This window comes from Sturnira hondurensis, unplaced genomic scaffold (assembly GCF_014824575.4).
Source record: "Sturnira hondurensis isolate 20B ecotype Veracruz unplaced genomic scaffold, ASM1482457v3 Scaffold0016605, whole genome shotgun sequence".
In the NCBI taxonomy this organism is placed as follows: domain Eukaryota; kingdom Metazoa; phylum Chordata; class Mammalia; order Chiroptera; family Phyllostomidae; genus Sturnira; species Sturnira hondurensis.
This window is the reverse complement of record NW_028089236.1, coordinates 24,136-39,470: the sequence shown is the minus strand read 5'-3', so window position 1 is coordinate 39,470 and position 15,335 is coordinate 24,136. Positions and strand designations below refer to the sequence as shown.

At 39.2% G+C, this 15,335-nt stretch overlaps 1 protein-coding gene across 1 annotated transcript; it reads right to left on the bottom strand.

Annotated features, from left to right (window-relative positions):
• Positions 1-542: 542 nt before the first annotated feature.
• LOC119001105 (T cell receptor alpha variable 8-3) lies at positions 543-1,647 on the bottom strand. Its single transcript, XM_081833788.1, has 2 exons — positions 1,391-1,647; positions 543-1,268 (listed from the first exon to the last, which is right to left on the bottom strand). The coding sequence occupies exons 1-2, from the start codon at positions 1,434-1,436 to the stop codon at positions 904-906; spliced, it is 411 nt and encodes a 136-aa protein (XP_081689914.1). The 5' UTR covers positions 1,437-1,647; the 3' UTR covers positions 543-903.
• Between the last annotated feature and the right edge of the window lie 13,688 nt (positions 1,648-15,335).

Sequence of the window (15,335 nt, the reverse complement as noted above, 5' to 3'; positions counted from 1 at the left end):
TTTAAGATATGAAAATAATAGGAAGCTACAGACATAACCGAGAAAAGTCCTTGCACAAAAACTGATGAATTCTAAATCTTCATTCTCTTTCTAAGTATAGAAACAGTTGCCAGAACTAACATGACCTTGACAGTTTTCAAAGCCCTTCACAGATTTCATCAATCTCTTACTGTTGACCAAGAACTTTTCAGAATTCCTGACTAGAGGCACTTACACTCAGAGAAAATATTCTGACACATTGTGACTGGCACAGTGAGACACAAGGGGAAATAATCCAAGAAATTGTCTGTGAATGACCAAGTAGACATGGACATGGGGAGTTCATTTTCTGTTCTCTGAGTTGATAGATAATATGGTAAATAAAAGCCCACAGGGTCAATCCCTTAAAGCAGTCATCATCAAGGCAAGTAAAACATCTGATTAAATAAGACCATTCTCTCCCTCATCATTCTAAAATACTATCTATTATTATGTAGGTTCTAAAAGAGCAAATAGCTTTGAAATAATGTATATATGGCATGGAACTGTGGGATTATGTAAAATGCCTGGGTCTTCACACCTCTCTTTGCCTCACTTGCTAACATATAGCATAAGATTGTTAAAAAACACCAAAGGAAAAATAGCCTTCATCCAATTAGATGAAGCAAAAACCCGAGGTTTCTAGGACAAAAGGAATTCTGCCTCAAGAGTCCAACATAGAAATCCAGCCTGAATTTGGTCCTCTCTGTCTGCCCTATGGATTTAGGATTTAAGACTACAACTTCAACTCTTTCCTGAATTTTCAGCCTACATAATAACTTTTGGACTTCTCTGTCTCCACAGTCACATGAGCCAATTTCTTAAATAAATTTCTATAGGTGGGACAACTCTTATGGCCAAAACCTCCCTGCACAAGAACACATCTTAAGTCTGAGAAAACTCCACTAGGCTGAGTGGTTTGTGTTCGGCTCCCCCTGTGGTCCCAGACACTGTGTCACTCAGAGCACAAAAGTACACAGCTGAGTCTCTCCAATGGATTGAGGATTTCTTCAGGTTGAAGGAAGATTCATTCTGCTTTAATTCAGCCCCAAAGCCTTCAATGCCTTGAGCCCAGCTATTTCCTGAAAAGTGCTTGACGAGAAGCTGGAGGCCTTGGCTGGGGTATTGGACATACCAGTAGAGATAAGGAACTCCAGCATAAGAATAGTTGCACTTAAGCTCCAGTGAGGCTTCTTCAGAGACACTGACGTGGCTGTCAGGCTGAGTCACTGTCTGGGCTCTGGCATCTCCTGCAACATCAATGTTTTATTGGTGAAAACAGGGCAGACTCCTCTGTGGAGGAGTATTTCTAGTGGGAAGTATTTCTAGTCAGAATCTGCAGAACTATAGATCATTATGAAATTTTACTTACTCAGGACAAATATCATCTCCAGTACTGAGAGTAGCAACAGAAGCATGGCTGAGCAGTAGAAATGCTGTGGGCTCTTTTCTGGAAAATCTCCTCTGAGCAGGCAGGAAAGTAGCTGCAGAAAGCAAGTCCTTAGAAGTAAAAGATGTAGGGAATGGTAGGATGGACAAGTTCCTTGCTGGGTAAAAATACAAAGTCTGCCAAGATGAGCCTGGAGCTCTCTGATGTCTGATGCTAGTCACTTGTCTGTCTGCAAAGTATTCAGACAGCTGCAGGAGGAGGAGCCCAACACAGGACACTGATCCACAAGATCTCTAGTTTGTGCAGCATCGCCCTCTGGAGGCCAGGTGCAGAACCAAAGTTCCCGAGAACTTGTTAGTGTTTTCATCCTTTCATGAGACATATCAAAAGTTCCATGTATCCACATATCAAAAGATCTCTCCCCAAATGAATTGTTTTTGATTCCCTGACTGAAAAAAAGTGTTCACAAGGAAACATCTTGCCGATGTGGAAGAGGTGAAGGAAGCAAACAAAAAAACAGCAGAAGCACTAAAAGGCATGAAAATCGACAAGTTCAAAAGCTATTGTTAGCAATGGGAAAAAAATCTCATAAATGCATTACATCAAATGCAGATAACTTTGAAGGGGATTGGAATTTAAACATGTAAGAATATATACACAATTTTTATAAATAAGTTTGGGTTTGGGGACCCTGTCATATACTCACTTTCCATTCTTTCTCAATGTCTTCCTAAATAAAAGAATAAAAATATAAAAGAGAACAAACCCAAATCCATAAGTAAAAAAAAAGTAAGGATTATCTGAATGGGAGATATTTATACCCATTTCAAGAATTCAGAAAGTAGATGGGCTCATATTAACATGTAAGTTAGGATAGGGAAAAGAAAACATAATATAAAACCCATAAGGACCCATCCTCTCTGGCCTTCAGGGTGGTGGTCCTTTCACCTACTGTCCACATTGCTGGGCACTGGCAAACTCTGATGTGTCCAAAGTCAAACACCACAGGATTTTTGATGCCTTGAAACAGTGCTGTTTCCTCTGAACTGGTAGAATAGAAGGAATTCTCCCATCTTTAATGGTGGTAAATGTAGTGTGTTTTAGTTAAAGAAAAATAAGATCAGAAATGGAATGTTCTCGTTTAAGAATTTTGACAGGATTCTAAGAAATTCATATAGTGATTGCCAGAAAGATAAAAGTCTCCATAGGCAGCCCAGAACACCATAAACTTTGGTCCATTAAAAACAAGAAAATACATTTTTTAATTTTTTAAATAGAAGAAGAAAAAAATGAAAATGAAAATACTGGTTTTCAGTACTGAAAAAAACATAGTCTTGACTTCCGGCCAAGAAGGAGGCCCAGGTAGACACACTGTGCCTCCTCGCACAACAAAAAGAAGGACAATGACAAATTTAAAAACAAAAAACAACTAGAACTGACAGAAAAGCAAACTGTATAGAAGACCAACAACCAAGGAGTTAAAGGAAAAACATTCATCCAGACTGGTAGAAGGGGCAGAGATAGGCAGCCGGGCAGAGAGGACTCTTGGCACGAACCAGGTGAGGCAGTGGCTTGCAGACTGGGTGACTCCACATTCGTGTGCAGATAAACCTGGAGGAACACCTAGAGGGCAAGCTACACTGCACAACCCAGGGTTCCAGCACAGGGAGATAAAGCCTCAAAACCTCTGACTGAAAACACCTGTAGGAGCTGAGGCAGCAGGAGAAACTCCCAGCCTCACAGGAGAGTTCATTGGACAGACTCACAGGGTCCTAGAATGTACACAAACCCACCCACCCAGAAATAAGCACCAGAAGGGCCCAATTTGATTGTGGGTAGCAGGGAATGTGACTGAAAACCAGCAGAGAGTAGAGCAATACCACTGTTCCCTCTCAGACCCCTCCCCCACATACAGTGTCACAATTCAGCGATGTGAGTTGCCCCACCCTGGTGAATACCTAGGGCCCCACCCCTTACTACAAAACAGGCATGCAGAGACAAAAAAAAAAAAAATGGCCCAAATGAAAGAACAGTTCAAAGCTCCAGAGAAAATACAACTAAGCAACAAAGAGGTAGCCAACCTATCAGATACATAGTTCAAAACACTGGTTATCAGGATATTCCAGGAACTCACTGGGTACTTCAACAGCATAATAAAGACCCAGACAGCAATGAAGGTTGCATTATGTAAAATAAAGAAAAATGCACAGGAAACCAACAGTGACAGGAAGGAAACTGGGACTCAAATCAATGATTTGGAGCAGAAGGAAGAAACATTCAGCCAGAAAGAATGAAGAAACAAGAATTCAAAACAATAAGGAGGGCTTAGAAACCTCCAGGACATCTTCAAATGTTTCAACCTCCAGGACATCTTCAAATGTTTTCAACATAGGGGTGCCAGAAGAAGAAGAGAAAGACAAAAAAATTAAAAACTTATTTGAAAAAGTAATGATGGAGAACTTCCCCAATCTGCCAAAGGAAATAGACCTTCGGGAAGTCCAGGAAGCTCAGACAGTCCCAAAGAAGTTGGACCCAAGGAGAAACTCACCAAGACACATCATAATTACAAGAGAGAATCTTAAAAGCAGCAAGAGGAAAGGAGAGAATTACCTACAAAGGAGTACCCATAAGACTGTCAGTTGATTTCTCAAAAGAAACCTTGCAAGCAAGAAGGGGCTGGAAAGAAGTATTGAAAGTCATGAAAGGCAAGGACCTACATCCAAGATTATTCTATCTAGCAAAGTTATCCTTTATAAATAGAAGGGTAGATAAAGTGCTTCCCAGGTAAGGTCAAGTTAAAGGAGTTCATCATCACCAAGCCCTTATTATATGAAATGTTAAATAGATTTATCTAAGAAAAAGATCAAAATGTGAACAGTAAAATGACAACAAACTCACAGCTATTAACAACCAAACCTAAAAACAAAAACAAACTAAGCAAACAACTAGAACAGGGACAGAATCACAGAAATGGAGATCACATGGAAGGTTATCAACAGGAGAGTGGGAGGGGGAGAGAGGGGGAAAAGGTACAGAGAATAAGTAGCATAGATGGTAGGTAGAAAATAGACAGGGGGAGGTTAAAAATAGTATAGGAAATGTAGAAGCCAAAGAACTTATACGTATGACCCATGGACATGAACTAAAGGGGGGAAATGCAGGCAGGAGGGGCTGTGCAGAGTGGAGGGTAATAAAGGGGGTAAATGTGACAATTGTAATAGCATAATCAATACAATATATTTTAAAAAAAACATAGTCTTTGACTAGTTGTATCATGCCTGTCCCATTCTTAAAAATAGATTCATTCTTCTCAAATTTTTAGTACTTAAGGCATGAGTAAAAACAAGTAAGCATTCTAATTTTCAAGTGGATTCTAAAAATTATACAAAAGCAGGAATGTCAAAAATTGGAGAAGCAATCTCCACAAGGATAAATTTCACTCTTCCTTTCTTTCTTTTTTGGCTAGGTGGCACGCTTTTCTCTGATTTCAGGGTCCTGATGGCACAGTGGCAAAACACAATGCTAAAATGGAAAGAAACACCCTCATGACAAACATGCAGTACGCATTAAGTGCCAGACTAATCCCCAAACTGGACATGCATGGGGATGTCCATGCCAGAAGAACAAAGCTGTGATGTGAACCACCATTTAAGTCTCAGTCTCACTGCTGAGTAGACACGTGCAGGACAGACTCCAGCCAATGTAGTGGCAGTTTTAGAAACTGACCTGAGATTAGACCCACCCACACAAGTGTCATACTACTCACTGAGCTACACCTGACTATGGCAGACCCAAACCAACATAGCAAATGATTAGAGAACTGTTGAGGCACAATGCACAAAAGGAGAGAAAAAACTTACAGTCTGAACTGAACTAGGTTGATTTCCTGCACAATAAAACACCAAAATTCTCCATAAAATCATTTATCAAACAAAAAGAGTTTACCGCCTGGCTGGTGTGGCTCAGTGGATTGAGCACCACATTGTGAACCAAAGGGTCACTTGTTCAATTCTCAGTCAGGGTATATGCCTGGGTTGCAGGCTGGGTCCCCAGTAGGAGGCACTCAAGAGGCAACCGCACTCGATGTTTCTCTCCCTCTCTTTCTCTCTCCCTTACTCTCTCTCTAAAAATAAACAAATAAAACTTTTTTTTAAAAAAGCATTTAACATACAGAACATTTAAAATGTTTAAGATAAATTTCAAAATTATTCAACATACAAATGATAAAAAATAAAATTCAACTAAGTTTAGATAACTAATTGGCTTTATTGAATAATTCATGAACCGAGGAGCATCCCACTAAGCAAATAGAAAGGTACGCTGAGAAGTTGTACAGAATGGAAAGTTTTTATAGGAATAAACAGAGGAGGACAAGAAAATTAGTGGCAAAAGAAAAGAAATGAATGGAAAGGCAGAGTACCTTTCAGAGGCAGGGTGGGTGAGGGTAGCAAGAGTCTTTCTGATCAGGCAGAGTGCCTCACTGGAGTTGATCAGGAGATTCCAGACTAAATGGATTAAGGTAACATCCTGCTTTGGCAGTGGTTAGAGTGATTTCCTGTACACCTAAAAGTTGTGAGTTGGTCCTTGGTCAGGGTACACACCTAGGTTACACATCCATCCCCAATCAGGGCAGGTATGGGAGGCAACCAATCAATCTTTCTCTCTCTCTCTCTCTCTCTCTCCCCCCCCTCTTGTAACAGGGAATGGAAACTTTATACTGCTCTGGCTTATCATAAATTGAAACTAGAATAAAATATACTAACAAACTTATAAAAAGAAGTCACATACTGAGAGTTTGTAACCATATTGGGAGCACCAGCAGTTCCAGTTTCTGCTTGTACAAGAAACTTTGACAACATTGACCCCCCACTTCAGAGGATGCAGATCACCAAACTGCAGGAATTTGGCTGGCACTGACTAGCTCCAGGTTGCCGACATTAAAGACCAGCAAGACATGGCCTGCACGTCTACAGCCTCTTCCCCTGATATTTTGTTCTCCTATTACCTCACCCTCCTTGTAAAACATCCACCTCCACTGAGATGTTGAGTTGGGCTCTGAGACAAGAGTCCCTCGTCTTCCAGATTGCCAGCACCTGAATAAATCCACTTTTGTTTACGTCCGCACCTGCCTCTGAAATACTGACTTTAAAAGCAGCAGGCAGCTATACCTGCATTCGATTATACTCTCTCTGAAACTCAATAAATATATCCTTGAATGAGGATCATATTAAATTAATTAATAATAAATAGTCACACTCCTGGGACAGGCTGACATTAGAATTAAGTCTACGTTTGTTGTCCTGGGGTCAAGCACCTTCACCTTGGGCTTGTTGTTTCTTTTAACACAGAGAAGCAGAAAATTTGGCTAATATGTACCTAGCTATAAAATATTCTACAGCTGCCATTGTCAAGATGACTAAGATGCTAAAACTAATCGAAAACAAAGTTAAAGCAACCCTTTTAACTATAGTCCATGAAGTAAAAGGAAGCACACCGGAAACTATCAAAGTAATGCAGAGCGTCTTGAAAGCGAAGCCAGGTCTGCCATACCAGAGGCACTGCTTTGTGCTTCTCTTGCCTCGAATTCTCGAGAAAGAGAAGTTAAAGAAAGTTAAAAGTGGTAAAATAACATTTGAACTGGATGTAAAGTCACCCTGTTTACCAATGATCTCTTTGGAAAACTAACAAGAAAATAATTATTATGACTACCAAATGGATGACCGAGGCCTGAAAACATATTTAATTGTTTAGGACTAACATCAGTATGTCGTTAACTGTACCAACAGAAACAGCTTCCCTCTCTGATGTAACTGTTTCCCATCCTATTCTCATGAATTCCCATTGACGTTGTCTCCTACTTATAGCACTATTTGGGCTTTGTACCTGAATCAGTGTATTCCAGGTAGCTATCTTTCTTGATCTCAAATAAATGCTTGTTACCCAAAGCCCTTTTATTTTAGATTAACAAAATTAAGGCTAATATAAGAATTCCCAACAAAAAATAGACCCTAAAAAAGAAAAAATGGAAATTTTAGGGCTAAAAATACATGAAATAAAATCTCACAACAAGGGCTCAATAGCAGAATGAAGACAACAGAGAAAAGAGTATGTGAACTTGAAAATAATAGATCAGTATAAATCAACTAAATCAGCATTTACCAACAACTGGTGACTCTGCCTCCCCGCAATAAGACATTTTCTAACTCTGGACACATCTTGACTGCCACAACATGAGGGCAGAGTACTGTGGGCACCTATTAGGTAGAAGCCATGGGTACTTCAGAAAAGTCTACAATTTATAGAAGAGCCTCCCACCAGTAAAAAATTATTTGACCCTAAGTGTTAATGGTGTCAAACTCAAGGAACTCTACTCAAATTTAAGAACAGAAAAAAACTGAAACAAAAATTAGACAGACCCCCCCCCCAAAGACATGTGAGAATATGACAAAATTCTAAAATGTATGTAATTGGGACTTCTGGACATGATGGAGGCATAGGCAGACATACTTGGACACTTTGTGTAACCATAAGAAGGCTCACAACTAACCTCAAAACAAAAAACACCCAGAACTGCTAGAAAATCAAACTGTATAGAAGCCCAACCACCAAGGATTTAAAGAAGCCACATTCATCCAGATGAGTAAGAGGGCAGAGATGGGGAGTTGGAGCAGAGAGGATAAGGTGAGGCAGCAGCTATAGCTGCCAACAGAACAGGTGGCCCCACACTCACATGTGGTGGGTAAAAATCAGCTAATAGGAGCTCATCATCACCAAGCCATCAGTAAGTGAAATATTAAAGAGAATTATTTAAGAAAAAAGTTCAAAACTATAAACACTAAAATGACAACAAACTCACAACTATCAATGACTGAACCTAAAATGCAAAACAAAAGCAAACTAAGCAAACAACTAGAATAGGGACAAAATCGTATATACTGAGATCATTTGGAGGGGTATCAGCAGGGAGAGAGAAGTAAGAGAATGGGAACAGGGCAAGCTACAGGGATTAAGAAGTATAATTGGTAGTTACAAATAGACTGGAAGGTGTTAAGAGTAGTATAGGAAATAGAGAAGCCAAAGAACTTATTGTATGACCTGTGGACATGAACTGAAGGTGGGAATTGCTGGGGGTAAAAGCAGTAACAGGCAGAAGGGGGAAAAGGTGAAAAATTCGGACAACTCTAATAGGGTGATCAATAAAATATACTTTTTAAAAAAGGAAACTGTTATTGAGTTAAATTTATCAAATGGACATTCAGTAACAGCTGAACATTAAAGCAGCATTTCTGGAAAACTAGATTTCTCAGACCTAATGTGTGCTCTAGGCAGAACACAAAACCACAGAGTGAAAGACCTGTCACTTCTGAATGGTCTAATTCCCCTGTACTGAAATTAAATATTGAAGAGGTCCTGATTTAAAAAACTGAAACAGAATGTATGTAACTGGAATCCCCTCAAAATAAGTTAAAAAACTGATTTCAGCCTAAAACATATTTTTTAAAAACTATGGACAAAAACATGACCAATTGAATGAAATACAGAAATTTACAAATTCAAAAACATTGGCAAACCTAAAATGGGAAAATCACAGAAAATTACACCTAAACCCATCATAATTAAACTACTCTCAGGCAAAGATTATATAATAATGTATATGTAAAATACTGTATACATAAATTTATTGGCTGGAAAAACACACATATGTATGAGCAATTATATCAATGACAATTGATTTCTTATCATAAAACACAGAAATAGTGACAACATAGAGAGAGTAAAATAGTGTACTTAAAGTGAGAAATATGGTGGAGTTATTTGTGTAGCCACTATGGAAAACAAAACAAAGATTCTTCGGGAAGTTAAGAATAGGACTACCATATGATCCTGCTATAACACTTCTCCATATTTATCCAAAGAATACACTTATTTGAAAAGTTCACCCCTAAGTTTACTGAAGCATTATTTACAACAGCCATGGTATGAAAACAATCTAAGAGCCCATCAAAAAAATGAACAGATAGAAGATGTGAGATATATATATACACACAATGGAACATTTTTCAGTCATAAAAAGATGGAATACTGCTATTTCCAAAAACAAAGGTGGACCTTAATGGTATTGTGCAAAGTGAAAAGGCCAAAAATTGTATGATTTTGTTCATATGTGGAATATATACATTATGTTAACAAATATATGTATATATAAAGAAACAAACACAAATAAAACACACACAAACTCATAGGTATAGACAATGTATTGGTAGTTACAACAGGTAAGGGGATATGACAGAAGAGCAAAATGGGTACAGTGAGTCAAAGGTATAATGACTGATGGAAACTAGACTTTGGTGGTGATCATATGTGGTGTGTACAGCTATCAAGTTATAACACTGAGTGGGAAGATGGTGACGGAGTAGGATGGAACAGATTCCACTTCCCCCTACACATGGGAGAAAAACCTGGCTGATCTACAGAGGAACAGAGCAAACAGCCAACAGTACTCTAGCATATATGAAAATAAGAGACCATAAATTGTAGCAGACACTGAAAAACTAGGCGGTAAAGGAGACGGCTGCAGGGCAATAGGGTCCCAGGGACTGGCGAGAGACTGGAGTGGCAGTAGCCTAGGTCTGCGCCCCATGCCCAGCAGGTCTAGCACGGACTCTTTGGGAGCCCGGGGCCTGCGGCAGGGTCCTTGCGAGAGAGCCAGGGCATCAGCTCCCTCCCTCTCCGGCCAAGCAGGGTTTGGGAAATACTGGGAGAAACCTGGTTGCCTGAGGCTGCAGAGAGGAGGATAAGGACAAAGCAGCAAGGACTGTGATCACCCATAGAGTCTGTGGTCCCCAGCTTGGGAGAATTGAGAGGCGCAGTGTTGGCCTCTGACTCCGACAGTCACTTGTCTGGCTGGAGAATTGGGCTGTACTGATCTGCAGGCTTGATTAGAGGAATTTTTCAAAAAATAAACTGTTTGAAGGATCCTCCTGCGACAGCCACTTGGCCTACTCCCCACCCAGCCTGGTGGTGATCCCGAGGTTGGGCAGAAGGCCTTGCGCTCCCCCATAACCCTGGGAAGGGTTCATGCCGAAACCCAAAGGACCCAGGCAGCCTGGCCAGGCACGCAGGCCTACACTCCAGCCCACGGTGATGTCCCCCAGATAAAGAATGTTATGAAGAGGACCTGAATCCCCTGTGTGGGGCGCTGGGGAGAGGTGCCAGACTAGCTCTTGGGAGAGTGCTCCCAGGACTGGCTGAGTACACACTGGGAAGGGAGAAAGACTACACCAATTGCCCCTCAGCCTGCTGCAGCCAGCGAGACCAGAAAAACCAGTTTTGCCAGTTTGAAACCAACAAGAGATAGTTTGGTTTTTTTTTAAGTAATCTTTTTTTAAAATTTTATTATTGTTCTATCTTTCAATACCTTTTTCCTCTCTTTCCTTCCTACTTGTTTTATCCCTTCTTCCTTTCTTTCCAAACATATGGCTTCTTCCTCCTTTCTCCTGCCCTTTTTAAAAATTTTACCCACAAGTGGGACAAACAACTTGGAACTACAAAAAGACCAGAGTTGGACCCAAAGAGGGGGCATCCCAACAGTAGAGACAGAGAGACAAATTTCACTTTGCTATAGTAGAGAACCTACAAATTGCTGCATATTTGTATTATTATTTTTTCTTTCATTATTCTTACATCTTTTATTTTAATAGTATCTTTGTATTCATCTTCTTTCTGTATAGTCTTCTTTGCCTTGGCTGGTTATATTGTATCATTTTACAGGTTTCCCCTGTACTCTCTTCCACAGTATTGCTAATTTACTATCCTTCATGTCACTTGTGTTCCTTTAGCACACTACTCAAAGTTCTATATCCCCTATTCATGTTATCCAGATCACATAGAGCCTGTCAAATGACTGTTGCTCTAATAGTATTGTAAACAATAGCTGTTCTGTACAACTACAAATACTTCACAACACCCCTCCGGATCTTAGCCCACTTCACAGTTTCCTGAACTCAATTACTGTAGTGGTTAACTCTATTCTCTCACACACTATACCTATTTACTATCCTTTACTCTTACCTTACCTCAGAATCTGACCTCCCACAACCTCACTCCATTCTAGATCCAAATCACAAACCTTCCCTTCCCAACAAGAGTATTATCTTCTGTCCATTATTTCTTAAAAGTGGCTAGTTGGGTTGAAGATTATGGTTAACACTACCCCTAGCCTAAAGATTTCCTATCTCTTCTCTACTGGCTGCTACTGTAAATACCATAGAATATTCTCCTGCTGTCTTAAACCATTTTGCCTTCCCCTCCAACTGATAAAAAAAAAAGAGTAGGTGGAAGCAGTGAACACCAGGATACCCACTGAAGAGGAAACCCAACAACAAAGGAACCACCAACAGATAACAACAGAAGAAAGTGAAGAGGGAGTGGAAGCCACACTAACCTCAATCTAGGACCTAACTGGAAATACAACTAAATAGTAGAGAAACTACCCAGTACAAACAACTGAACAAGAGCAAAAGAGAATCCTCAAAACATTGTACACACAGAAGAACTAGCTTCAACAAAATCTTCCCTCACTGGTACAACAAATTAAAACAGGTGGGTTTTAGAGGGACCATCACTTAACCAGCTGGTAGGAAGGAAACACAAAAGAAAGAGCAAAAAACAATCAAAACCCGAAGGTAAACACAGAGCCAATGTAGAGGACAGCCCAAGACCAGTGAGGCTGGGAGATCAAGGAGACTACACCACTGAATCTCACATGTATTATACCACAGAAGTTCACAGCATAAACCCAGGGAGCCAGAACAAATCAATTTAAAAAGCTGAAGCTAACAAGAAGAGTCTCACAACCAATGGGAAGACAAAGAAACAATCCCCAAATGAAAGGAAAGGAGGAAGCCTCAGGAAGAATGCTAGATGAAATAGAGTCAAGTCAGCTATCAGATATTGAATTCAAAGCACTGGTTATTAGGAAGTTTCAAGAGCTCACAATGAGCTACCATAAACTACAGGGGAGCTACAATGAACTGACTGCAAACTATATCATCATGAAAAAAGAAATAGGAACTATCAGCAAGGTCCAAGAGGAAATGAAGAACACAATGGAAGGAATCCAAAGTAGGATCGATGAAGCAGAAGATTGGATCAGCAAGTTAAAGGACAAAGTAGAAAAAGCACCCAGAAAGAGGAAGAAAAAAAAAGAGGCTCAGAAAGAATGAAGATGGGTTAAGAGAAATGCAAGACAATATGAAACATAATAATATCTGAATAATAGAGATACCAGAAGGAGAAGAAGAAGAACAAGGGATAGAAAATTTATTTTAAAAAGTAATGATGGAAAACTTCCCTAATTTGATGAGAAAAAAAGTCACACAAATCCAGGAACACAGAGGATCCCAATCAAGAGAAAGCTAAAGAGGCCCACTTCAAGACACATCATCATTAAAATGGCAAAATTCCAAGACAAAGAGAGAATCTTAAAGGCAGCAAGGGACAAAAAGAAAGTAACATACAAGGGAGCTCCAATAAGGTTAGCTGCTGACTTCTCACTGGAAATACTTCAAGCGAGAAGAGAATGGCAAGAAATATTCCAAGTAATGAGAACCAGAGGTCTGCAACCAAGGCTACTTTGTCCAGCAAGGCTCTCAATCAAGATAGAAGGCCAAATAAAGAGCTACCAAGACAAAAGAAGCCTAAAAGAATACACCTCCACAAAACCAGCTCTGCAAAAGATGCTAAAAGGACTGCTTTAAAGAAAGGAGAAAAAGAGAAAGACAGAGAAGAACAAAGATACAAAACTGGCAATAAATAAGTACTTATCAATAATAACCTTAAATGTAAATGGATTAAATACTTCAATCAAAAGACATAGAATAGCTGAATGAATAAAAAGCATGACCCACACATATGCTGCCTACAGGACACACACCTCAGGACACAAGACATACACAGACTAAAAGTGAAGGGCTGGAAACAAATATTCCAAGGAAACAACAGGAAAAATCCAGGGTAGCAATACTTATATCAGACAAAATAGACTTCAAAAGAAGGGCCATAAAGAGAGACCCAGAAGGTCACTTCATAATACTCAAGGGAAGAATCCCCAAGAAGACATTAACATCATAAATATATATGCACCCAACATAAGCGCACCCAAATATATAAAGAAAATCTTAGAGGACTTCAAGAAAGTTATTGACAGCAACACAATTATAGTAGGGGATTTTAACACCCCACTGTCAAAAATGGGCAGATCTTCCAAACAAAATATCAACAAATATATTGTGGCATTGAACAATGCACTAGATTAAATGGACCTAACTGATGTATATAAAGCCCTTCATCCCCCAAAAGCTAAATACACATTTTTTTCAAATGCACATAGAACATTTTCAAAAACAGACCACATGATAGGACACAAAACAAGCCTCGACAAATTTTTTAAAAAATGAAATCATACCAAGCATTTGCTCGGATCACAAGGGACTGAAACTAGAAACCAACCCCAAGGGAAAAAACCCCAAACACTCAAAATCATGGAGACCAAATAGCATGCTATTAAACAATGAATAGGTCAACAATGAAATTAGGGAAGAAATCAAAAAGTTTCTGGAAACAAATGAAAATGAATTTACAATAACCAAAAACTAATGGGACACAGTGGAGGCAGTCCTGAGAGGGAAGTTCATAGCAATACAGGCCTACCTAAAAAAGTTAGAAACATGTTTTCAAACAAACAACCAAACCCTACACCTACGAGAACTTGAGGAACAACAAAAAGACAGCCCAGAGCAAGTAGAAGTAAGGAAATAATCAAGATCACAGCAGAATTAAATGACATAGAGACTAAAAGCACAATTCTAAAAATCATCCTGAATCCAGGAGCTGGTCCTTTTAAAAGATAAATAAAATCAACGAGCCTTTAAGCAGGCTCATCAGAAAAAGAAGACAGAGGACCCAAATAAACACAATCAAAAATGAAAGAGGAGAGATTACAACTGACACCACAGAAATACAAAGGATTGTAACAAATTACTATGAAGAACTGTATGCCAAGAAATTTGAAAACCTAGGTGAAATGGACAAATTTCTAGAAAAATATAATCTTCCAAAACTCAATGAAGAAGAAGAAAGCCTGAACAGACCAATAACAGCAGATGAAATTGAAGCAGTAATCAAAAAACTCCTGACACCCAAAAACCCTGGACCAGATGGTTTCACAAGAGAATTCTACAAAGCTTTTAGGGAAGAGCTAACCCTTATTCTTCACAGACTATTCCAAAAAAATCCAAAATGATGGAAGACTCCCAGACTCTTTTTATGAAGCCAGCATCATCCTAACTACAAAACCAGATAAAGACACAACAATGAAAGAAAACTTCAGGCCAATATTACTGATGAACATAGACACTAAAATGCTCGACAAAATATTGGCAAACCACATCCAACAACACATTAAGAAGATCGTATGCCATGACCAAGTGGGATTCATCCCAGGAATGCATGGATGGTTCGATATTGGCAAATCAGTAAATGTAATACATCACATAAAAAAAAGCAAAGGCAAAAATCACATGATCATATCAATATATGAAGAAAAAGCTTTTGATAAAGTTACATCTATTTATGATAAAAACACTCAGCAAAGTGGGAATATAGAGAGCATTTCTCAACATAATAAAGGCTATACATGAGAGAACTACAGCCAACGTCATTCTCAAGTAACAAGACAAGGTTGCCCACTTTCACCACTTCTATTCAATATAGTATTGGAAGTTTTATCCACAGCAGTCAGACAAGAAAAGGAAATAAAAGGCATCAAATCAGAAAGAAGGAAACAAAACTGTCACTGTTTGCAGATGACATGATAGTGTACTTGTAAAATTCTATACATTATACCAAAAAACTGCTCAACATAATA